The sequence below is a fragment of the Octodon degus genome, unplaced genomic scaffold, assembly GCF_000260255.1.
Source record: "Octodon degus isolate 3935 unplaced genomic scaffold, OctDeg1.0 scaffold00112, whole genome shotgun sequence".
Classification (NCBI taxonomy): domain Eukaryota; kingdom Metazoa; phylum Chordata; class Mammalia; order Rodentia; family Octodontidae; genus Octodon; species Octodon degus.
The window spans coordinates 8,621,254-8,643,744 of record NW_004524688.1 but is presented as its reverse complement, the minus strand read 5'-3'; the positions used below and the strand labels follow the sequence as shown (position 1 = coordinate 8,643,744).

The following is a 22,491-nucleotide window of genomic DNA, read 5'->3' as shown; positions in this document are numbered from 1 at the left end:
GGGCGGAGGGAGGCTGGGGCGCCCGTACCGCCCCCGCGGCGGCGCGGGCAGAGGCGGCGGCTCCGCGTGGCGAGTGCCGCGATCCCACCCTTTCCCCGCCATCTTGTACCCCGGCTGGCGCCTTCCCAAAGCAGAGCTGCGCAGACAAAGCCGCGCGGGCCGGCGGGGCCCCCACAGCCCACCCCGCGGGGCCGCCCGGGGCCCTGGGGCCCGCACCCCAGCCCGCTCCTCCCAGGGGCGGCGCGCCCAGCCGAGGTGGGGTACGCGGGCAGCGGCCGGCGCCCAGTGCCCCGCGGGGCTGTCGTCCACACCGGCTCTCCCGGCTGCGCCCGCGCCCGCGCCCGCGCCCAGCCGCCTCTGAGCCAAGGGGTCCTGCCCGGCGTCAGGGAAGCTGCCGGACACCTCCAGCTCAGGGTCCTTCTCCCTAATAGGCATGGAGGTGTTACCTGTCCTGGAGCCCCTCCGCCCCACCCCATAGTGCCAACCTCGTGCCCCCCATTCTTTCCCGCGGCGGAAGCTGCTCCGGAGCCCCCTCCCTGCCGGCCAGCCCCGCAGACGGTGAAATTCTACATTCCATTTTCTGGATGGCAGGGCTGTTACCCCGGCCCCCAGCCTGCCCAGCCTCTACCCTCGACGTCCCTGGGGTTCCTACTCCAGAGCTATGTCCTGTGGAGGCTGAGCGAGGCACCCCTTCCCTTAGTCCCAAACACCCAAGAGCCTAGCGCCTGCCAGCCTACACGTCAAGTGCCAAGCGTCGAGCTTCTCCCTGATAGGGAATTAGCTCCCCAATATTCCATCTTCCCAGCTCCAAATCCCCGGCGGGCCTGGCTGTGGGGTGGGAACGCCAGGGTTTTCCTCAGGACTGCCAATGGGAGTGGGGGCACAGCCCCCAGGTATGGCCCCCTCGTGCCCTTCTCCACGTGCCCCGGAGTCTGCCTAGGCTCCCAGGAGTGTCTGGCTACAAGACATGCGGTAGATGAGGAGACTGAATCTGGAAGTGGGAACTTAAGCGACTGGCGTAAGGCCACTTGCCGGGCTAGAGCAGCGCAGACGCTTTCCCACCCCGGCCCCCCAGAAGGCTGGGTTGAAAGTCCGTGGGCCCCCGGAAGCTCCCTCCTCCAAATGCGCTCAGCCAACGCCTAGGAGCGGTGGGGGTGGGGACGGCTGGGCTTGTTTCACGCCCGAAAGCTGGCTTTCCACAACCTTAACCCCAGCCATCCTCTAACTCCCTGGGGTCGCTGGCGTGGGTCGGATAACCCCCCACCCGGGGGGTTTTCCTCCTCCGTCCGCGCGCAGCGCAGCCCGCACCGACTCCTGCCAGCCAGCGTGGATTTTGAGCCGGGCTCCGGAAACCAGTCTGACCACTTCGCGCATTTCCCAAGCCTCGGGCCCGCTCCCAGGGTGGGGTGAGCCAGGCTTCTCCGCCGCCTGGCTGGCCTGCGCTGTGTAGAGTTGTCCAGGGCCTCCGGGCCGATCCCGTGGGTCCTTCCCTTCCCAAACCCGCCTTTGACCGCGCAATTGCCCAATGCGCACCGCACCTGCAGAGGCACCGGCCGCCCTGGAGGCGCTGACAAGCGGTGGCACCTTGTGCGGAGTCTGGAATCTAGTGGCAGACCATTAGAAGACGGTGTGGGAGGCTGCGTGGGGTCACATCACACAAAGTGGCTTCATAAAACTGAGGCTCCCGCAGACAACTTTGGGAGGGGGAGGAGTAAAATAGGTGCGGGCAGCCTGTATGCCCCGCTCTTGCTGCTAGGTAGCAGTGGGAGGGTGGGCAAGTGGCGGAGAAGCCCGCTAGAGCATATGTTGCAAACGTGAACAAGTCTCCAAATAGCTACAGAAAAGCAGCATGTCCCCTATACAGCCAGAAGTCCCCTTTGGTGGGAACTCTCTAGTAGATAAAGTTCCCAGCTGCTCAAATCCCAACCTCTGCCTAGTGACCACAGTGCAGGCTGCCCAGCCTGGGATTCCGGGTGATGGTCCAGGGTGAGTTGGCTGCTCCAGATCTCCACCAGTCTTCACCAGGTCGGGGGCTGGGGCTTAGTGCTGATCTGCAGAACAGCCAGGGTAAGGAGGGGAAATGGCCACATGCCAGCAGGTTTCACTGGATTGGGCCAAGGGAGAGCAGGCAGGGGTGCCCAGCTGGAGGATGCCATTCTCTGGGGCTCTGTTGGAACCGGAATGATTCTGGGTGCCCAGCTGAGACCTGTGGGTTCAGTCTTGGGGAATTATTAGGGCCAAGATGCGGCCCAGAGCACTTCTTCTCATAGCCCCACTCCCTTGCAATTACACATCTAGATTTTAGGGGGCCAGAGAAGGAGGTAACACTCCCAGGCAGTCCAGTAATGTATGACATCCTCCTTGACCAGGCTGCTTGCTTCTAATCCATCCTGCTCCTATGGTTCCCCTTCCCCTTAACCTAGGGAGGAGGCACTAAGGCAAACTGTCTATGTGTCTGCCTCTCTACAACTGGTAAAAGCTGCTGGCTTACTCCTAGGCTGGGTTGAAAGTCATAAAAAACAAGGTGGGGGTGGGTGAAATAGACATACAAGGAAAGGCAACTGCTCCAACTCCCCATGTTGGGCAGGGGCTGGTCTCCCTCCCTAGGTCCTTGGGGGAGTTGTGTAGGAGCCTAGGGTGAAGCTACAGGTCAAGTGGAACAGGCCATGGCAGGGTGAGGGCCAAGGGTCGCTTCTGCCAACACTACATCTGCCACAGCCACCTGGTGAGCTTGGACCCCACCCAAGGGCACAACTAGATGGAAGTTGCTGGGGAAGTTGGACTCCAAGTGATTAAAGTGGAGCCACCAACAACTGGGACTGCCCTGGGCTGAAAGAGCCAGCTGGACCCCAGGGACTCCCTGGAGCCACTAGGTCTTGTGAAATCCAGGGGGGAACTGCTGTTTAGGGAGAGGTTGACCCGAATACCCTGGGGCTCTCCCTCCTAGGAGGTTGCAAGTTTCCAGGGAAGAAGCCAAAGGGAGCATGCCTCCCTCTGGGTTGGAAGGCCAGCCTTGTAGGACCTCCGTATCTCTAGACTTTGTTCATCTTGTCTACACAGCAAGATAATGGGGAAATGACACAAGTCGAGGGAGGAGAGGTTTGATGTCTGCCACAGTGTCTCATGGAGCTGTGTGCCATCACAGCTGTGAAAATCTCCTGAGGCCCAGCCCTAAGGGTTCAAAGAAGTTCCCTGTGTCACGAGCACAAAGAAGAGTCCAGACAACTGTGCCACTGAGAATGGGCCACTACCCCATGACTTCTGCTCCCTCTTATTATAGCTGGTCTTCCACCCACCCTCCACTGTCTCATCCAGCAGCCTTCCTGAGCACCCTCCCTGGTGCCCAGGCTTGGCAGGGTATTGTGAGTGGAGGAGACCTGGCTTCTGCCCTCCTGGAGTCCTTCGAAGTGACGAGGAGGGTCATCAAGAAGCCACACACACTATGAGTCTCACAACCAGAGAAATACTGTCAAGGGGTATGTGCTGGGTGCTAGTCCGGGCCTTAGCAGAGGTCTTCGGGGGCTAGGGCCAGAGCACAGGACAGGTAGGAGTTGCCTGGCCAAGTAGGCCTTCTGGCTCTGGAAGTTTTTTTCTTTTTCCTGGTAGCTGAGATTAACCCAGGGCCTTCGCATTGAGGGACATTGCCAGCCTTTCTTATTTTTTAATTTCCAGACAGGGTCTTACTAAATCCTTAGGTTGCCCAGCTGGGCTTGAACTTGTGATCCTCCTGCCTCAGCTTCCTACAGTGCTGGGAATACAGGCGTTTGCCACCATGGCTGGCTTGGCTGTGGATTTATAGGGCTGGAAGCTCAGTTTACAGGGTTATGGCCACAACTGGAGCATTAGTGGAACAGTCATGGAAACAAGAAGGACTAGGAGTGAAATGAGTATCCTCTCATTAACCGGTGATTTGGAGAGACTTCACAGAAGACTAGGGCTAGGGTGTAGCTTGTTGGAAGAGTGCTTGCGTGGCATGCACAAAATGCTCACTTCCTCTCCTCTTCCCTAGCGCCCTCCCCACAAAATATTCAGGGACTAGGTAGGACAAGAAGTGAGGTGCCAAATCTACTGAGCAGGCAAGTGGTCTGCAGCCTCTCCTGGAGGCTACCCCAAGGCCAGGTGTATGTACCTTGGGCCCCAGACAGACAGCTGTCAGCCAGGACTAGAACAGATTTGCCTCTTGCCTAACTGGCCTCCCTCATCTGCCTGCATTGAGCATGGACTCCAAAACTGGCCTAGGATTCGGCTCTTTCCTGAAGCAACAGTGCTCACTGAGATGTTTACTCATTTGATCTGCACGTTCCCAGGTCTCCTGGACACTGTGCGGCGCTACAGGGGAAGATGGTAAAAATAGGGCCACCCCACCAGCGGGAGACAAGTTTATTGGGTGGGGAGACAGGAAAGACAGGGCTCCCTCAGAACATTCTGGAATCCTGGACACTACCTAGTCACTTGTTGGGAGCTTTTTTCCCTCATGGGAGCTGAACTGGGGACCATGGCACTTTTCCACCCTAGTTAATTTCTGTGCAGTTCTGTGGCTACGGGGACCAGGGAGGGACTCAGGCTTCCTTGCACTATGCTTCTTAGAAAAGACAACTTTTGGGACTAGGGAGATGGCTCAGTGGAATAAGTGCTTTCCTGGCAAGTGCAAGGACCTGAGTTCAATCCTCAGTTCCACCAAAAAAAAAAAAAAAAGAAAAGACAACTTCTTCTCCCTGGTCTTCCAGAGGCCGAGAGAACTAGCAAGTGAGCTCCAAGTTAGAGCAAGGAGAAGCCAAAGCCAGCCACCCACACCTCCAGCGGAGGTACTTCTGGAAGGCCCACTCTGGAAAGCAGTACTCATAGGTTTGACTCGTTGCCTGCTATTTTCTTGAGGACAAGAATTTGGGACACTAGGTCACAGGTTGTTCTCTTCTTTTGTCAGCAACCCATTGAAAAACACCAGGCACGGATCACACAAGGAGATGGCTTCCTTGTGAGGGACCCGCTGGGCCCAGTCGAAGGCATTGTTTCATATATCTGCCCAGCTGGCTGGCAGTAGGAGCAGATCAGGAGATCTCACCAGTGCTTCCAGTGTTAATGTGGCTCTCGATGCCGAGAGCCAAGATCCAATCAGGTGAATTGGTGAGGGATATCTTTCCCTGCCACACTTATGAGGATTTAGATCTTCTGACCACATCATGGGTGAAGCCTGACATCAGTCTTTCTTTGAGTGCCTCGACATGACCTTCTGTGAATTTCTTCCCCCTGGGGCATTATTGGGTTGTGGAAGGAATCAATTCCACTTGGGATGGGATGTGCCCTTCAGCAAGCTTGGCATGTTGCATCCCGCCCCCTCCATGCCACTTCCCAGGAAGACTAGGTCAGGCCCAGATAGGGACTGCTCAGGGTTTCCAAAATGTCACACATAGCCCGGCACTGTGAGCTGCACCCACCTTGAGGGCTGGCAGGTGCCATTCATCCCATCTCTGGTCATGCCACTAGCCCTCAAAGTTTGTGGATGGTTTTTGTTGACTTTGTCCCCTTGCCTTTAGGGGAGGGAGAGGGAGAAAACAGAGAGGCGTAATTCTCAGACCCATGATCACAATGATCAGAATGGGAACAGAGAATGCGGTCAGCGTGGAGAGGGGGGAGTTGGGGCCCAGGTGTGCTTTGGTTTTGGAATCTTCACCAGGAGCATGACTAAGATTTTCTGGGGCCCACGCCACCATCTGGAGGTAGCCTTACACCTGGGCTCATCACAACAAAATCACTCACCCCTTCTAATCTGCCCTTTCCTGATAAACTAATAATGACAGACTCACCAAGCAAGAATGTGCGATTTGTGGCCCAGCCTGGGCACAGGGCTGAGGGGGGCCTGTAGGCTGCAGCCCTTGCTTGCTGGCCCTCATCCCTACTCCTGCCTGCGTCCCCTGGACTCGCACAGCCCTGGGAGTTCTCTGCCCATTTCTGAATAAATGTCCCTGGGCCAGGAACTGTCACCTCCATCCTACTGCCAAATGGAGCAGGATATCCTTTCGTTTTCCTTCCTCCTCCTCCTCCTCTTCCTTCTCTCCTTCCCTTCCCTCTTTCCCTCCATAAATAGCTCTGGAGCCCCAGTCAAGTTCTAGTTGCTGAGAACAGCGTGATGGGCAGGACTTTCAAGGACAACAAGGACATACTCTCTCATCGTGTTTACATTCTCCCAGGGAGGCAGGCGAGCAAACAAAATAATTTCAGATAAGGACACCTGCTCCAAAGAAGGGAAGCAGGGTAATAACATGGAATCTACTTTAGGCTAATGGTCAGGGGCAACGTCTCTCAAGAGGCGGCATTTAGGAGACTAAACAGAAAGGGAGAGCCAACAGAGGGGAGCACTGGGGCCCCGGGAACAGAGCTGGCTAGGGCACAGCAGCTGGCACGCACCGCCAGGTTTGCCTGGCTCGCTAATCCTTGGTTTTTGTGCCACATCCTGCTTCCTCCCTGGCCCAGAGAGAAGCTGGGCTCAGCTGTGTGGTGAGAGGGGTCAGGCTGGGTTGCAGGGCGTGGGGACCCTCCTGGTGCACAGCAGCCCCTTGCCACCCCATCCTCATGGACCCTTGCTCATTTGTGCTGAAGTTACAGGGTAAAGCACAGGAAGATGAGACTGAGGAGATAGTTCAGTGGCCTAAGTGCCTGCTTGGCAAGTGCAAGATCCTGAGTTCCATCCCCCCCAAAAATAAATAAAATAAAATAGAAGACAGGAAAATGGGTGTGTAGCCTTTAGATCCCGCTCCCGTGGCAGTCCATGATCCCAGCTTTGCCCAGCTGGAGACTCTTAATGTCCTCCCCAGCTCAGGACCAACAGTTCCAAGGACCTCTTTCAGTATCAGCCCAGCATTTTTACCACCTTACAGAAAAGTTTCGTGATTAGTAAATCGCTTCCAAATATTCTTTTATATTTATTTATTTGTCGGAGCTAAACAGCTCTGATTCCTGCTCAGACCTGTAGTGATCCTCCTGTCTCAGTCCCCTGCCCCCTGCCCAGTGTTGGGATCACAGGCATGCACTGCCATACCTGGTTTCAGTGGTGGGTATAGTGTGTCTAGGGTTCTGGAGTCTGCACAGCATGCAATACCAGGGATTGAACTTGGGTCCTTGTGCTTGCCAGGCAGGTGCTTAGACCGCTGAGCTATCTTCCCAACCCACTTTCAAATATTCTTTTTTTTTCTTTTTTGGCGGTACTGGGGGTTGAACTTAGGCAAGCGCTTGTTCTACTGTGTGATCTCCCCAGCCCCCCACTTTCAAATATTCTTAAACAGGTTTCACTATTTGAGTACATTCACGTTGTTCTCTCTCTCTCTCTCTAAGACTTTTTCCCTCTTTTTCTGAGCTGAGAGTGAATTTGACATCTTGAGCCTTTTTATCCCTCAGTACTGTAGAACAGAGCTGTCCCTATGAACAAGGCCTCCTCTTTCCCATAGCAGTTAGCAGAATCAGAGTGCTTACCTCTGCCAGTCTACCTATCATTATAGTGTATTGTCTAGTCTGCAGTCTGTACTCAAATTTTGTCAATTCCTCAGTGTTTTTTTGTTTTTTTTTTGATTTCTGTTTTCTAAGAGCATTGCAAACCACATCAGCATCCTGTCTCTTTCGTCTCCTCCACCCTGGGGCGGGGCCTCTGCCTGTCCCTGTGCTCCTGACTTCTGAAGCTTGCTGAGGCCAGATCCCAGCTACACACTTCCAGCAGGAAGGCCGGGATCCAGTCGTGGTCCCTGCACTTTGCCTAAGCTTGCCTAAACAAGTGCTTTAGACCACTGAGCTATCTCACCGGCCTCTGGTTTTTCTTTTTTAAAATCTGTTTCTCCCAGCTATGGTTTGGCCTTTGTATTTCCCCTTCTCGATGATTTTGGTCTGTTATTTGCTTCTGTCCCTCTGGTTCTATTGGGAGCAAGTTCCTCCCTTGTCCCTGTCTCATATTTCTTTCTTTCTCTTTCTTTCCCTCTGCCCCCTTGATCTGCTAGCTCCTTCTTTCTTTTTTTTTTTTTTAATTTTTTATTTCCATAATTTTATTGAGAAACAAATAGCAATGAGATAGTTTCAAACCAAATTGGTAGGACAGTTTCAATAATTAACACATTGTATACATTCTTCCTAGTGGTTAATTGCTGTGCAATGTTCTCTCTCTCTCTCTCTCTCTCTCTCTCTCTCTCTCTCTCTCTCTCTCCCTCTCTCTCTCCCTCCCTCCCTCCTTCTTCTTCCTTCCTTCCTTCATCACAGGATGGAATTCAAGGTCACAGTATTGAACTACATCCTCAGCCCTTCTTTTATTATTTATTTTGAGATAAGATCTCACCATATTGCTAAATTGGCCAGGCTGAGGCCAGGCATGGTGGTGCCCACCTGTAAGCCTAGCACTGAGGAGGCTGAGGCAGGAGGATCACTATAAGTTTGAGGCCAGCCTGGGCTACATAGTGAATTTAACATCAGCCTGAATTACAGAGTGAGACCGTGTCTCAAAAACAATAAATAGCCCAAGCTAGGCTCAAACTTGCAGTGCTCCTACCTCAGCCTCCTAGAGTGCTGGGATGACAGGTATGCACCGCCATGCCTGGCTGCTTGCTTTGTTCTCCTCTTGACTACTGCCTCCTCCCTTTGTTTTGGTCCTGTCTCATCTCTTGTGGGTCTCTCTAAAATGCTGATTTGTCCAGAGAGCAAGAGCCACTTAGACAAACCATAGTTTAATCCACAGCCAGTCATTGTCATAGATGTATCCCCTGGTTTGTGCTTCTTTGCTATGAAGAATTAAAGGGCAATGAGCATAGAGCCCTTTGAAGACATAACCTTGGTAGTACCACATCTACCCAAGGTGGGGTTTCAGTCCTAGAGTCTCATCTCCAGATGCAGGGGAAAGATGGGCTGCCAGAGCAAGGATGTTGGAGGAAAGCTCCTCTTCCAGGCCCCTTTAGCCCAGCCATCAATCCCCTTCCACAGAAGGGCACCTGGACCCCAAAACCCCTCTAGTCCAGGGGCTGAGACTCACTGTGGTTTGGCCAGCGTTGGGTAAATACTATCCTTCTGCCAAGACAGGCAGAGCCAACTCAAAACTTTGAGGTTGGAAGGTTTCTTTCCACCTTGGAGAACCACTGGACCCAGTGAGGCCTTCGTCCACGACTGGTGGTCACTAGGTTGGAGGCAGCCAGGCCCATGGGTCAGCTCTTCAGGTCAGATTCCAAACCACAGCCCGGACTCCACCAGCTGTGCATGACCATGTGCTCACCGCTACAGCGCTGGACTTTGAATTATGTTGGCATCACTCCTATCAATATAAGCAGTCATATAGCAGGCAAACTGGTAAACACTATTCCTGGGCACTCGTGCACAGAGGGAATGATCTCTCTTACATGAAAACACTAATTCACTTTGATATGTGCTTTGGTCTTTTGGGAGCTCAGCTCCCTAGCTGTAGCTTGAGGGGCTTGGAGGAGAAACTCTATGACTGCCTTTTCTGTGGGCTTTCAGGAGCCCAAGTATGCCAGCAGTGGGCCAGCCCTTCCCTTCTGGAAGCCCAGGCTGCTCATTCACCCTCGTGCGTGCTCCTGTTTGGGCCTCAGTCAGGGGCAATGATGACTATGTGGCATGTTTGTTTCTTTCCAATCCAGCCCCAGAGTCTTTCCACCCTTCTGCTTCCTCTGTAGACATCTGTCTTTATTTATGGAATAAAACATCACTAAGGACCAGCATGAAGCAAAAGACAAAGGAAAGAATATGCCTGGCCACCTGGCTTGTTCTTCCTGCTAGGCTAGTGCTGGGCAGCACCTTTGGCTGTCTTGAACTCCACAGCAGCAGGGATGGCCTGGCACAGGGTAAGGAATAGCAAGGAAACCAGTGCCACCCTCTGCAGTACCCCTTCGGGTGACATGGGCCCAGCAAATGTCAGGGCCACAAAGGCCCAGGGAGCTCACACGGCATCTGGTGAGGAGCAACCCAAAGCCCAGGCAGGGGACATAATGGCCGGCGCCGGCAGAGTCAGGGCTGAATCCCAAGGCTCATGACTTCCACTTCACTGCCCCCTCATCCATCTCCCTTGGATCCTTAGCTTGCAAGCTCAATCGCTCCCATCCCCAGACCTGTTGGCAGACAAGAGGAATAACTCATGTGAGTCAAAAGCAATTTGCAAACATAAATAATTTTCAATGCCAGGAGCGGTGACGGTAGGAAGATGCCTGGAAGCCAGAGGGGAGCACAGCTGGCCGAGACTCCCTGATTCTTCCAGCCCTTTCTCTCCCCTCTGTGGTGCTGGTGGGAGCCCCAGGAACACCGTAAACAAAGGAGGAAAAAAACAGCCCCCAGGATGCTCACTTCTGCTGTCCACAGGAGGGGTTCTGCTTCTGGGTTTTCCTCCCCACCCCTAACTTTCTATGATTTCATAACCCCACCTCTGCTCAAGGCTCAGCGAAGAACCATGGTCCTCGGGTTGCTCTGGCTGGGCCCAGGCCTCCTTGCTCTGGCCTGCCTTTTCTGTGTCCTTGAGCCCTAATGGCACATAATGTAACAAAGAGTAGCTGGCTCACCCTAATTTTGTGACTGTCACATCGTCCTTGTGTTATAGCCTCACCCCACTGGCCCACCTCTCCCAGGGTGGCCGCTGCTCTGCAGGACAGAGGTGACCACCCAGGCCCACTCTCTGACTATGGGACAGGCATGTGCTTATCTCCTCTGACAGCCCGAGCGACCTCTCTTAAGAGGTTTTCCAGGATGGTGGTGGGAGTGAGTGTGGAGCTGGTGTCATTTTGGAAATCCCAGAGCATTAGACACACCTTTTGAAAGCCCACCTCGAGAAGGCGTCTGAAGCAGAGAGAAACAATGAGAAACCAGATACCATGGAATTAGTGAAGAATTTCTCAGATGAAACAGGAAAAGGAGGAAATCCAGGGGGGTTTAGGCGACACCTGGCGCAGGTTGAAAGGCTCTGGGGCCAGTTATTGGCAATAGTAAACTGCAGGGTACATTGGAAAGGGTCTTCACCTGGGCAAAAGTGAGAGCTGTCCCCATGAGGCAGCCCTAGACACACACACATACACACGGGCACATATCTGAAACATCTTTCAAGCATGCCTCAACCCAGATTTGGAAAACTGCAGAAACTGGTTAAGAGAAATAATAACCACAGGAGACATTTAGCAGGCTCTTCCTATGTGCCTGGTGTTACCACGCATGCAGCACATGTGAAGACCAAATCGGAGAACAAAAGAAGGTATGCCAACATTGCCACCATCCTGAGCCACACGAAAAGTAGGTTCACAAGATGAGGTGGGTGCCCTGCTGTTGGGAAACATGTGACAGGCCTCCTGGCTGATACAGAAATTAAGCCAGGAGTCTGCCTGGAATGTACTCCAGGACTTATCCTTAGGGTCTGTTTCCCTAAATTCAATTACTGCATAATTACCCGGAGTCCCCTGAAAGTCTCACAAATGGATCAGGTGGAGGAGCAAGGGGGCGGCAGGACCCCAGAGCAGCTGAGCCGCGTGTCCGCGCAAGGCTCCTGGCAGGGACAAAGGGAGCATCCTTGTGGCTGAGTGGAGCTGAGCTGCCAAACATGGGGCCCCCGGGGCAGTGCTGAGCCCCAGGTTGGTGGATGATGTCAGCGGCTTGCAGCGCAGGAAGCAGAGTCACTGTCTCAAAGCCCCACTCAGATATGCCTGTGGACACACAGGACGTGGCACACATACTCACAAACATACGCGAAGCGTCAGATTCCCAGGTCTCTACTGGAGAACTGCACGTGCCATGAGAGCCCAACCTTCCAGGAGCCCAGGGCCGTGCCTACGGAAGACCAGAGATCAACACACCAAAATACGCAGCACTGTGCACCTGACAGTGGGTGGGTGGAAGTTGGGGATGGTAAACACAGTGAACTACTTAGTTGCGCAGAACAGGGCCCCATAAAGGCTGGAATAGTATAAACAGACTGGGAGTGTGTGGCCTCTGAAGATCCTCAGAACTCTGGAGGCCAGGAGCAGGACTCCTCGAGGGAATGCTTGCCTCTTTACCCATAAACTGGCTCTTTAACCCTGGACAGGTTAGCCACCATCCCTTCATACATAGAATAGGGGTAAAAGAACCTACCTCCTGGACAGGAGAGAATTAAATGAGATAATCCCCCCTAAAGTGCCTGGCATATAATAGGCATGCAATTAATGTTAAACTGTTATCATTAACTGGGAAGGGAGGGAAGGGGGGGAGGAGGGAGGTGGGGGAGGGGCGGGGCTCTGCGGTAGTGGTTGGCAGGAAGTTGGGACCTGTATCCAAGAATAATAGCCTTTAAGATAGTTTCCTCCTCAGATGAGCAGCTCACACACAGAGGATCATATAATAAATTCGCTTCCAAAAGCTCGAGGATTTGGTTTTGTCCCAGCACAGTCTTGCTTGTCTGTACCTTGTCCTCTCTTCTGTCCCAATGTCATTCTCAGCCTTCCAGGAAAACTGGAGGGGCTGAGTCTACGGTCCTAGGGACATAAATAATCTACCCAACAGTGACTGAGGCCCTCATGCCGAGGTGGTAGAGAGAGGAGGTGAGCAAGGACAGTGACTCCGAGGTAAACATTGCTGTGTGCCTGTTCCTTGGTCAAGCTAAGGCTGCAGGCCAGAAGCCGCTGGAGGACATTTGGGTCTGACTTGGTATATTTAATGTTCCCGGGCACAAAACGTAACCTGTGTGTTTATCCAAGGGGTTTTCCAGAAAAGCTGGAGGCTATCTCTTAGCCCAGTTCATCCTCCTGAGCCTGGTGGCTCAGCTTTCAAGGTAACCAGGAAGCATACACCCACCACACACACACACACACACACACACACACACACACACACACACACACAAAAGGTAAAGGTTTTAGAGTCAAGAGAAGGGAACACAGCAACCAAATCTGTTGTCTTTCTCTTCTTATTTAGAATTCTGCTGTTGGGTGTGGATAGGAATGGGTAGCGCCTCAATCCAGGATCCCCAAAGGGGCCAAAAGACAAAGGGCCTGTGCTAATCTTCTCCTCCTTCTGTGTTTCTGTGTGTCACAGGCCCAGAGAACTCCCACCCCACCCAGCCCACTCCCTCACCACCCAGCAACCACTCTATACCCTTTGCTGGGGGCACAAGGTCATTTATACAGGACTAGTAGTTCTCAGCTTTCTGTGCCTGTTTCTTCTGAGGGACTGAAAGGTCCTCGTGGGCAGGCACTGACTATGGTGACTCTTCAGGCCTGAAACACAGTTGCCAGGATCCCCAGCTAAATTTGGATTTCATCTGAATAATGCATTCATTCTCTTTCCTTTTTCAAATGTATGTCTCAAATATTTCATAGGATATACACTTACTAAAATATCGTGCATCTGAAATTCAATTTTAACCAGGAACTTTTGGTTTTTATCTGCCATCAGCAACCAAAGCACCCCAGGTTTGTGGATTTCTACCCCTTCTCACACTCTCCCCTCCCCCTCCGCATACAGTAGGCATTGATGGGCTGGACTTGGCTCTTCTGAAAGCCAGCTGAGATGGGACCAGGTGGGGGGAGACCAGGCTGTAGTCTGAGGCTGGGTTGGTGCAGGAATGCTGACTTTGCAGGGAACTTAGTAGCTCCTCCCTTTGCGTGGGGTCGCTCTGGCCTGTGCCTGAGGAGACTTAGAGGCTTAGTCTTACAAAAAAACATCCATTTGGAGAAGACAAAAATTTGGTTCTAGGGGGCTGGGGAGATAGCTCAGTAGAATAAGCACTTGCCTGGCAAGCATCAGGGTCCTGAGTTCAATCCCCAATACTGAACCAAAAAAAAAGGAAAAGAAAAATTTGGTTCTAGCATGCAGGGTCAAGACTCCCACTTTCCTTCTCTGCCTTGAACTTGGGCTCAAGGAGGGTTTCTGATCCTTTATTTGTTTTTGTTTTTTTTTTAAATTTATTTATTTATTGTGTGTGTGTGTGTGTGTGTGTGTATGTGGCCAGCTCAGCCCACCAGGGGGCGGGGCTGGCTGGCATGTGGTGCTGGGGGATCGAACCGTGGTCCCTGTGCTTTGCCAAGCTTGTTCCATGTAGGTGCTTTAGACCACTGAGCCATCTTGCCAGCACCCCGTGATCCTTTATTTGTGATGTGCCAGGCAGAAACCATAGGAACCCAGAATAGCGGGGGCTTCTGGACTCTGTCTACCTCCAAGGCACCTCCATCTTGTGTCTTGACCATGTCTTCCAAGGCCTGTGAGCCAAGTCCCTGGGGATGAGTCCTGAGGTGGCTCTCTGTACCAGCTTGGTTCCAGAATCAGCACACAACCAGCCACGTGCTCTGGACAAATTATCAGGTCAATAGGATCTCGGACTTGTCCCACAGGAAGCTCGGTCCCTATGGGGCCTGCATAGAACAAGGCGTTCAGGTGGCACCTGGCATGCCTGCAGAGCTCAGCAGATATGTCCCTCTTGGGACCTCGGGAGTCTTGGACACCAGGCCCTGGCAGTCTCATCGCAACAGCTCCTGGGGCTAGCTTCTCCTCCCCTTTATCTTCCTTCAGACTGCAGGTAGGTGGAAGGCCCTGCCCAGGGCCGGCCCACAAAAGCCCTGCTTCCAGGCCTAGCCCTCAGGATCTAACCGTCTGTCTGCAAGCCATACCTTTCCAGGAATGTCAGTGGACTCCTTTCTTGCCCTCAGGGAGTACTGTTCTCCACTTCTCCTCCCCCACTGGCAGGAGCCAAGCCCACACCCAAGTGACCTGGTGTGTAGACCTGAACAGGGGCTTCCCTGTGCATTCTGGACCTTTGGGTTCTCGATTAGAAAAATAGGGAATGGAGGTCTCTGCCTGGCATGGGCCTTTGTGTGCCAGCCACTTAAGGGCAGGGCCAGTTCTAATGCCAGGCAGGAGGCCTGCCAGAAGCTTAACAGCCTCTTCCACTTGCAGAGTGGCAAGGGGCACTTTTACACGGAGGGGTAGGGGCATGTTTAACTGAAGGGAAATGGGGTGAGGGCTGTGATGGTAGGGACAATTCACCAAAGCCAGGGTTAGACATTCCTAAAGGCTTTTTATATAAAGTGCGTCTTCCCTCCCCTCCTTCCTCCTCTCCCGCCAGCCTCCCCTCCCCCACATCCAGCCGCTGGTGGCCTACAGCCAACACTGGCCACTCTGTGCACACCAGGCTCCCAGCTTTCCTCCCCATCCCGTCGACTGCCTTCCTAACTCTGCTCCTCTAGGAAGCCCCTATCCGATCTTAATCAAATGGGCTACTTCCGCCCTGGCGCCCCACACAGAAGGGCCCCATCAGTCCTAGGTCAGCAGACAGGCGCTTTGGAGACTCGTAGCGGCGCGCCCACCAGGTCCCCATCCCTGCTGGGTGACCGGGCCTGGAGAAAGATCGCAGTGTCTGTAGAAAGCGGGTCACGGCCGCCTGGCTCTCAGAGCCGCACCCCTCAGCCACACAGGCCTTTAACCCTTTCCTTGCCTGCTACACTAAATGCCTGGGCCCTGGCACTCTAAGGGGAGGTCAGCAAGGAATACGAGATCATTCGCGACTAAGGAAGCACGGGTGGAAGGCCTTGCTCGCTGTCCTCTACCCCTTCCCCATTCTTCCCTCAGGAGGCACCCCCCCAACTCCGCCTTCTCCACCGTGCGCTCTTTCGGTCGCAGCTAGCAGCCTGCCGGAGCCTCGGGTCGGGTGGTTTCCGGGGACAGCTTGGCAGAGAAAGCCTCAGCCGCTTCCTCGGAGGGGCGGGGCGGGGCGGGGCGGATGAAGCCAGCAGGGTACAACCGAGAGGGTGGGGGTCTCTCTCTGCGGAACCTTCCCTACCTGCAGGGAAGTAATAAGTAACGTTGCACTCGCCAGGATCTTCGCCCTGTGTGGCACCCCAGGGTGGGGGTGAGGACAAAGGTCAGCAGTTTCCTGCAGCACTCATGGGGAGGGAGACAGCCCCATCCACCTCTCATCCCCCTTCCTCAGCCACCAGCGCCCAGTGATTGCCAGCGTGGTGGGCAACACCATCCAGAAAGCCCAGGACACTAGGGTGGCTCGGGTACCCCCCCAATTCCCTTTCTAGTTGAGCGCCTCTCTTGACCCTTCCTTTCCTCCAGTGGGGTTATCCTAGGGCTGGGCGCAGCTCCAGTACAGCTCAAAGAGGTTTAGCCGAATAGTCGAGGACGCAGTGGGATTCTTCCCAGATACGGATGTGGAGTGGGAAAGGGGCCGGGGTCTGATTGCTTCTCCCAACCTCCGAAGTTCCCTCTGCGCTTTTCTCTGAACAGTAAAAGTGCACCTTCAACATCTCCATTTAATATTTACATTCAAGCAGGTAATAATTGGAAGCTTATAGTTTAGACATTTCTAGTAGCAGCAGGTTCTAGAGAGCTCGTTTATCCTTTTAACAAACTTTTTTTTTTTTTTTGCACATAGAAACAACACATCCATGTGTACAGTATCAAAAAATATATACCAAGGTTACTGGTATTGCAGTTCCTGGAGGAGAGGAAATGAAATCAACTGAAATACTGAATGAAGGGGAAGAAAGGTCAACAGAAAATAGTTTGTCTGATATAGAATATAACATGATCTAGAGGAAACTCCATAAATCTAGGTTTTTATATTTCAATATATAAATACCTACAAATAAATATATATATATCAGTCCGACTGGGGATGGTCGGGCCTTTTGAGCTCAAACAATACATTTCAATAATAACACCACGTACAAACGGGAGTAGAGTCAGCACTTGACAAGTTAGCACGGTTAAAATATAATACTATAACTCTGAGACCTCAACGCGGTTGCCGGGCCAATTCCGGAGGTCCGCGGGGAGGGCACACTCTCGTCTCGCATGGGGAAGGGGCAGGGGCAGAACGCAGGCACCTAGTGGAAGGAGACAGGCCCTGGCGGGTACCTCTGCAGACATCGGATGGCCGCGGGTGGCCTGGGCCAACACGCTGTGCTGTCCTCCCTTGTCTGGGGCTGCCACAGCTCCTGCAGGGGAGAGGGGAGTCCCCAGGCTTCCAGGGCTGTTCCCTGTCCTGAAGAGCGTCCCCTTCCGATGCCCCTGGCTACACTGTCACATACTCCTTGAACGTGACAGTGAGGCAGTTCGCGGTGACGTCGGTGATAATTATATTTCCAAAGAAGGGCTTGAACTCGCTCAGCGGCTCTGTGGGTTCGTCCTGGGCCTCAGCCGGAGGCTTCTCTGCCGCTGTCACCGGCGCTAGCACCACCGCTGCTGTCGCTGGCACCTCTGGCTTCACCATGAGGGAGCTGGGTGGCTCCGACTCGCTGCGCGTCTTGACGCAGCGCAAGTCTATGGGCTCATCTAGGTCAGAGTCCAGCAGGATGACCTCAGGTTGTGGCAATGCAGCAGCAGCGGGTGGCAGGTCTGCAGCAGGGCGCTCAGCAGCGGGGCTAGCTCCCAGGCAGGTTGGTGTGCTGATGCTGCGTGCAGTCAGCCGCTTCTTGCAGGGCTCCCGCTCACTGTGGGTCTCAGAGAGGCAGCGTTTGCGCGCGTGGGAGAGGTTGAGACCCATAGTGTGGTGATGGTGGTGATGGTGGTGGTGGTGATGGTGATGGGTGGGCGGGTGCGTGCCCCGGGCCGAGTCCCAGGTCAGCAGGTCCGGCTTGGTGGTGAGCTGCAAAGGCTGCTCCGTGAAGGCCTCTTTAGTCGGGGAGAGCTTTCGGGAACTGGTGTCCTGGGGCTGCGGGTCCCCAGTGCTTGGTGCCTCCTCCTCTCGCCTCTTGCAGGGCGGGTCCGTCTTCTTCTCCTCAGAACTGCCTGCAGTCTTTTTAAAAGTCCTGTCCGCTGGGGGGTGACGCTCCTCCGGAGGGCGCTTCTTGTGGCTGGGGGAGCGCGCCTCTCCGTCTGCTGCCTCGCCTGACTTGATCTTCACCGCCTGCATGCCGTTTTCCATGTACTTGCTCATCACGATCACGATGCGTCCGTTCTTGTTCTTATTCTTGACTATCTTCATCTTGCCCCCAATACCATTGCCTGTCACCGCCTCTTTGGGGGCCGGTGTCATTCCGTTAGGGGGCCCCTTCTCGGAGCCCTTGCCTGGAGCCCCCGCTGCCCCAGCCAGAGGTTTCACAGCCCCCAGGTAGCCCTTGGCCGCTGCACCATGGGCCCACTTGTCAGGAGGGTGGCCCTTGGCTCCCAGGTCCGGGCAGGTGGGGCTGGGCGCCTCCTTGTGGCCACCCTGGTACTGCAGGTCATACATCTTGGGGTCCGGCTGGTAGGGGTGGTGCTTCTTGCTGTTCAGCTGGTAGTAGTACTTGCCACTCTTGCCCGGTGGTGGGGGCTTGCCTGCTCTCTCCTTGCTGTGCGGCTGGTACTGGTGGTGTTTTTTGCTGTTGAGCTCGTACTGGTGGCCCTGACCCTTGCCCTGCGTGCTCAGTTCCAGCTTGGAGCGGTTTTCAGCTGAAGAGTCCTGGAGCCCCGTCAGGACATTGGAGCGACGGGCGAAGGTAGGTACCTGGGGGAGGAAGTGGGACGAGGGAGAAGATCGGCCCCACTGAGCTCCAGGAGCATTGGCAATCCCCCAGATGCATGGGGTCCACCGCTGCTTCACAGGCACAGGGTTTGGGGGGTAGAGGAACTGGGAAAGGCTGGAGGGGTTCCCGGGGCAACCATGAGTATTCACCTGCACCACCAGTGGCTTGGGCTTCGGCCCTCTTTTCCGATATCCCATCAGCTGCTCTTGCCGTTCCCTGGGGACAGAACAGAGGCAGCATAATTAGCCTTGAGGTTACCTTCCCAATCTTCAGTGATGCCACGCCTCTAGTTTAAGGCAGCGGCCAGCAGGATGTAGAGGCCTTAAAGGGTAGTGGCAGGTGCAGGTCCATCACTGTGACATTCCAGCTGCAACCCCTTTTAAGCTGGCACCACACCTCATCTACCCAAAAGTCCTCTGCAAGGGGCTCCCACCTCTGATTCATCTGAATTGTCACATTAACTCAGGCTCTATGCCTGGGAGGCCTGCAGCTCCCAGAGATGGATCCGGAAGAAGGGCGGCCCCACCATACCCCCTTGGACTAGTGTCTCTGAGTAGAGTGGGCACGGGGTCCAGGGAATAGGGGCAACCCAAGTCGGGTGAGCACCCGACCTCATCCCTTCCCACTTGAAGCACGGGATGCTAACGACCTCATTAAGATTCAGATAACGAGAGCCGCAGCCGCAGAAGATAGGCCTGGTTTTCTTAAAAGGTCAGGCACTAAACAGGGGGAGGGGCTGCGCCCTTGTTTACACAGCGGCAAATGAGCCAATTAGGAGTTGAGGCTGGGATTGGGGGCCGGCCCCTGCGGCCAGAGTCTGACCAGGTTCTCAGCCACCTGGTGAACCCTCCCAGGCACCGGCACCGCCCAAGCTGAGCTGGTGGGCGGGGCGGGGTAGCGCCGAGCACAGCCAGCTTGTTGGAGCCAGATCTACACGTCTAGATTTCCTAATTAATAAAGTCCATGGGCGGGGACATCAGGTTACTACAGCCTCTAGACTCCACCTTCACATTAGCCAAAGGTTGACCTACCTGAGGACCGATTATCCCAGGCACTGTTGAGTACTCTATAGAAGGGGGTAAGTACCTTCCAGAATGCCAAAGTTGCAGCCCATTCTTGAGACAGGGGCTCACTCTCTAGCAGCCCTTGGCACCACCATACCCCACTGCCCCTGCAGTAACCCAGGAGAGTCCTGCCATGCCCTGGGGCCCAAGCAGGGGACTGACTCCAAAATTGCGTGGCATTGCAACAGCCTGCGTTTTAATTCTTCAGGGACCCATTATGCAACATGGCATCAGCCGCTGACATGGTTACAGCATGTTGAACTCCCAGGTGGAGTCGGGCAGGATCCAGGACCGGCGCCCCCCTGTGTCGCAGGAGAGCAACTTCCCCACCAGGGGCTACCTCAGAGGGTCTAGTTTATTAGTTTTAGCGCCAAACTAGCCACAGGAAATAATACAAAATAAAAAGGGGGGCGGGAGGAGGCCATGGGGTGGCCGAAGTCCGAGGGCCGCTGCTGCTCCTCCCCACCATGCCCTGCACTCTGTCTTCTCCAAAACAGAACCACAGCCACCGAGGGCGCGTCCAGCTGCAGTGTGACAAGCATCTATGCCCCAAAGGATGATTCCCCTCTTCCACCACCAGGCAGCACTCACCCCATCCCCTTGGGCCAACTTCTCCCTGCCCTAATGGAGGCCTTGCCCATCAAAGAGCCCAGCACAGTCATGAAGGGCACAGGACTTTAAACAGCATCTATCCCTTGCCATCCCCTGCCTCTCTAGAGGAGGTGAGGGTGTGGGTTTAAGGCCTTGCCAACTCTTCTTGAGCCATCAACAGGTTAAATTCAGTTCCATGACGTCCTGGCAGTTTCACAACCCCAGCTCCTTTGGAGCTGCCCTGCGAGGTGCTGGTGCCAAGCGGCCAGTGGCTGCAGGAAAGCAACACCTAGGCTCCAGGGGTGGGGCTATACAGTTGTGGGAGGGCATGAGTGGGACAGGCAAAGCCCGAAGTTCTCAGGGCAGCTGCAGGCCCCCCCTTCCCAGTTTCCCCCAAAACACAAGACTTGTCTTCCAGGGCCTTGCCCCGCCCCCACTCCCAAGTTACACTAACTGCCAAGGACACTGGTTAGAGAGGCTGCAGCCTTGGCTGTCCAGGCCCCACGGTGGGGGGCGGCTCTCACTAGTCCTTATCCCCCTTTCCTACTGCTGCTTCGCCCACTTTCCATTCCCATATAGGGTCACTGAGCGGGCAGTGGCTGCAGGGGGATGCTCACCTGTTCTGGAAGGCGATCAGCAGCCGGGGATCCAGGATGTTCTCCTCGGGTTCCCACGTGTTATATCTTGCAAAGGAAAAGGGAGGGGGACATGGGTAAAAAAACACCAAGCCAGCTTTGCGGCCTCCAGGAGGGGAATGACATAAGGCCCTATTCTGTCTTCATGAACGGAAAACCATTTCACTGTGGATGTGGAGGGTAGATTTCTGCAGGCCTGACACACAGTCCCTGAAACACTGCCTCCCCCAAGTCAAAATAAACACACAGGACAGGAAGAAAGGGGAGGGGTAAGGAAAATGAAACTAGCAGTTTATTTTGCATTTGTCAAGAATTTTAAGCATGTTACTGCGACATGTTCCAAAGCCACTTTGCTCACCAGGAACCCTGCGTGCAAAGCAGCCAAAATGCAAAGTCGCAGTACCCCTCCTCCTCTCCCCAGCCCGGAGTCTTCGCGAGGGTTTCAGCCGTTCTGCATTTGACCCCTAATCCGATAACCGACAGCCCAGCGGCCCCCCCACACCCCCTCGCCGTCCAGGAGCCCGCTGTCACAGGCAAGCAACCCCCAGATACTCAGCAACACAAAAATATGCCTCTCTCTGTGTGTGTGAGTGTGTGTGTGCGTGTGCCTGCGCGTGTCTCCATCCGGTGCCTTCGCATTTCAAATTAAAGAAAAAAATTCCCCACCAAAAGCGCCGCAGTGACAGTTCCCAACATTTTCTGCTTTTTTTCGTCCCCTCTCTGCACCACTAGGAGGTAGAAGGCACACAATTGCATTTTCGTCGCTTTTTAATTTTTTTTTTTTTTTTGGTTTTGCAATATGGAGCCGTTCGGTGGAGGGAAAGGGGAAAGGAGCCATTTTCTGCTGCACATCAGTCAGTGCCTGCGCCCTCCCTCCCTCCGCCGGCCTCCCCGGCTCGGCCCCGCGTCTCTCCAGCTCCTCCGGCTCCTTTTAGTGCATAAATTAGTGATGGCATTTCCCGGAGAGCGGAGCACAACACAGGGCGCCCGGCTCGGGCTCGGCGGCTCGGCTTCCCAGTGCCTGCCACCGACTTCCCCACCCCCCCTCCACCCACCTCCACCCCGCCTCCCGTCCGCTCCCCCACCACCCCACCAGCTCGGCGGGTCCGGCCACCCGGCGCCCCGCGCCGCTGCACCCGGCCGCCGCCCCCGCCGCCACTTACTTGGGGGACCAGCCTCTCCATTTCACCAGATACTCCACTCTGCCCTGGGGGAAGAGACAGCACTCCATCAGCTTCCGCGGGATCCCCGGCTCCGGCCCGCAGCCTCCCCACCCCCTCCCCGCCTCTCGCGGGCTGCTCCGGTCGCTGCTCCCTCGCCGTCGCCCCTGCGCCACCCTACCTTGCGGATTCGCTTCTTCTCGATGCTCTCCACCGCGAAGACGTGCTCACCAACAGCTGGTAGCTCCATGGCCGAACCCGGGCGCGCCGGGGCGCGGGGGCCGGCACGGCTGCACACACTGCTGGCTCCCGCCGGCACCCAGCTGCGACCCGGGCTAGGCGTCCCGCCGCCCGCCCCGCACAGTTCCGCACCACCCCGCACCGCCCCTCCGGCCGCTGCTGCCCGCGCCCACCCGGTTTCCAGCTCGCGCTCGCTCAGACAACTGAGCCCGGGCCGCGGCTGCACAAGAACTCATGCAAATCCCGGACGTCAGCGGGCGGGGCCTCGCTGGGCCAGCTCGGCGTCAGGGGGCGGGCCGCGGCGCGGATTGGCGCAGCCGGGCCTACCGGAGGCCCCGGGCCCTGGCGGCGGGGGAGGAGG

At 55.1% G+C, this 22,491-nt stretch overlaps 1 protein-coding gene across 1 annotated transcript; it reads right to left on the bottom strand.

Moving 5' to 3' along the window:
- Positions 1-16,226: 16,226 nt before the first annotated feature.
- On the bottom strand, positions 16,227-22,283 carry Cbx4 (chromobox 4). Its single transcript, XM_004639514.2, has 5 exons — positions 22,072-22,283; positions 21,894-21,937; positions 20,713-20,778; positions 18,590-18,656; positions 16,227-18,421 (listed from the first exon to the last, which is right to left on the bottom strand). Exons 1-5 carry the CDS (start codon positions 22,138-22,140, stop codon positions 17,009-17,011), a joined length of 1,659 nt encoding a protein of 552 aa, XP_004639571.1. The 5' UTR covers positions 22,141-22,283; the 3' UTR covers positions 16,227-17,008.
- Positions 22,284-22,491: the final 208 nt, after the last annotated feature.

Coding starts and splice junctions, on each gene's coding strand:
- Cbx4 (XM_004639514.2), bottom strand. CDS start 22,140: ATGGAGCTACCAGCTGTTGGTGAGCACGTCTTCGCGGTGGAGAGCATC. Junction 20,779..21,893: donor TGGAGAGGCTGGTCCCCCAA/GTAAGTGGCGGC, acceptor TTCCTTTGCAAG/ATATAACACGTGGGAACCCG. Junction 18,657..20,712: donor CTGATCGCCTTCCAGAACAG/GTGAGCATCCCC, acceptor TTCTGTCCCCAG/GGAACGGCAAGAGCAGCTGA.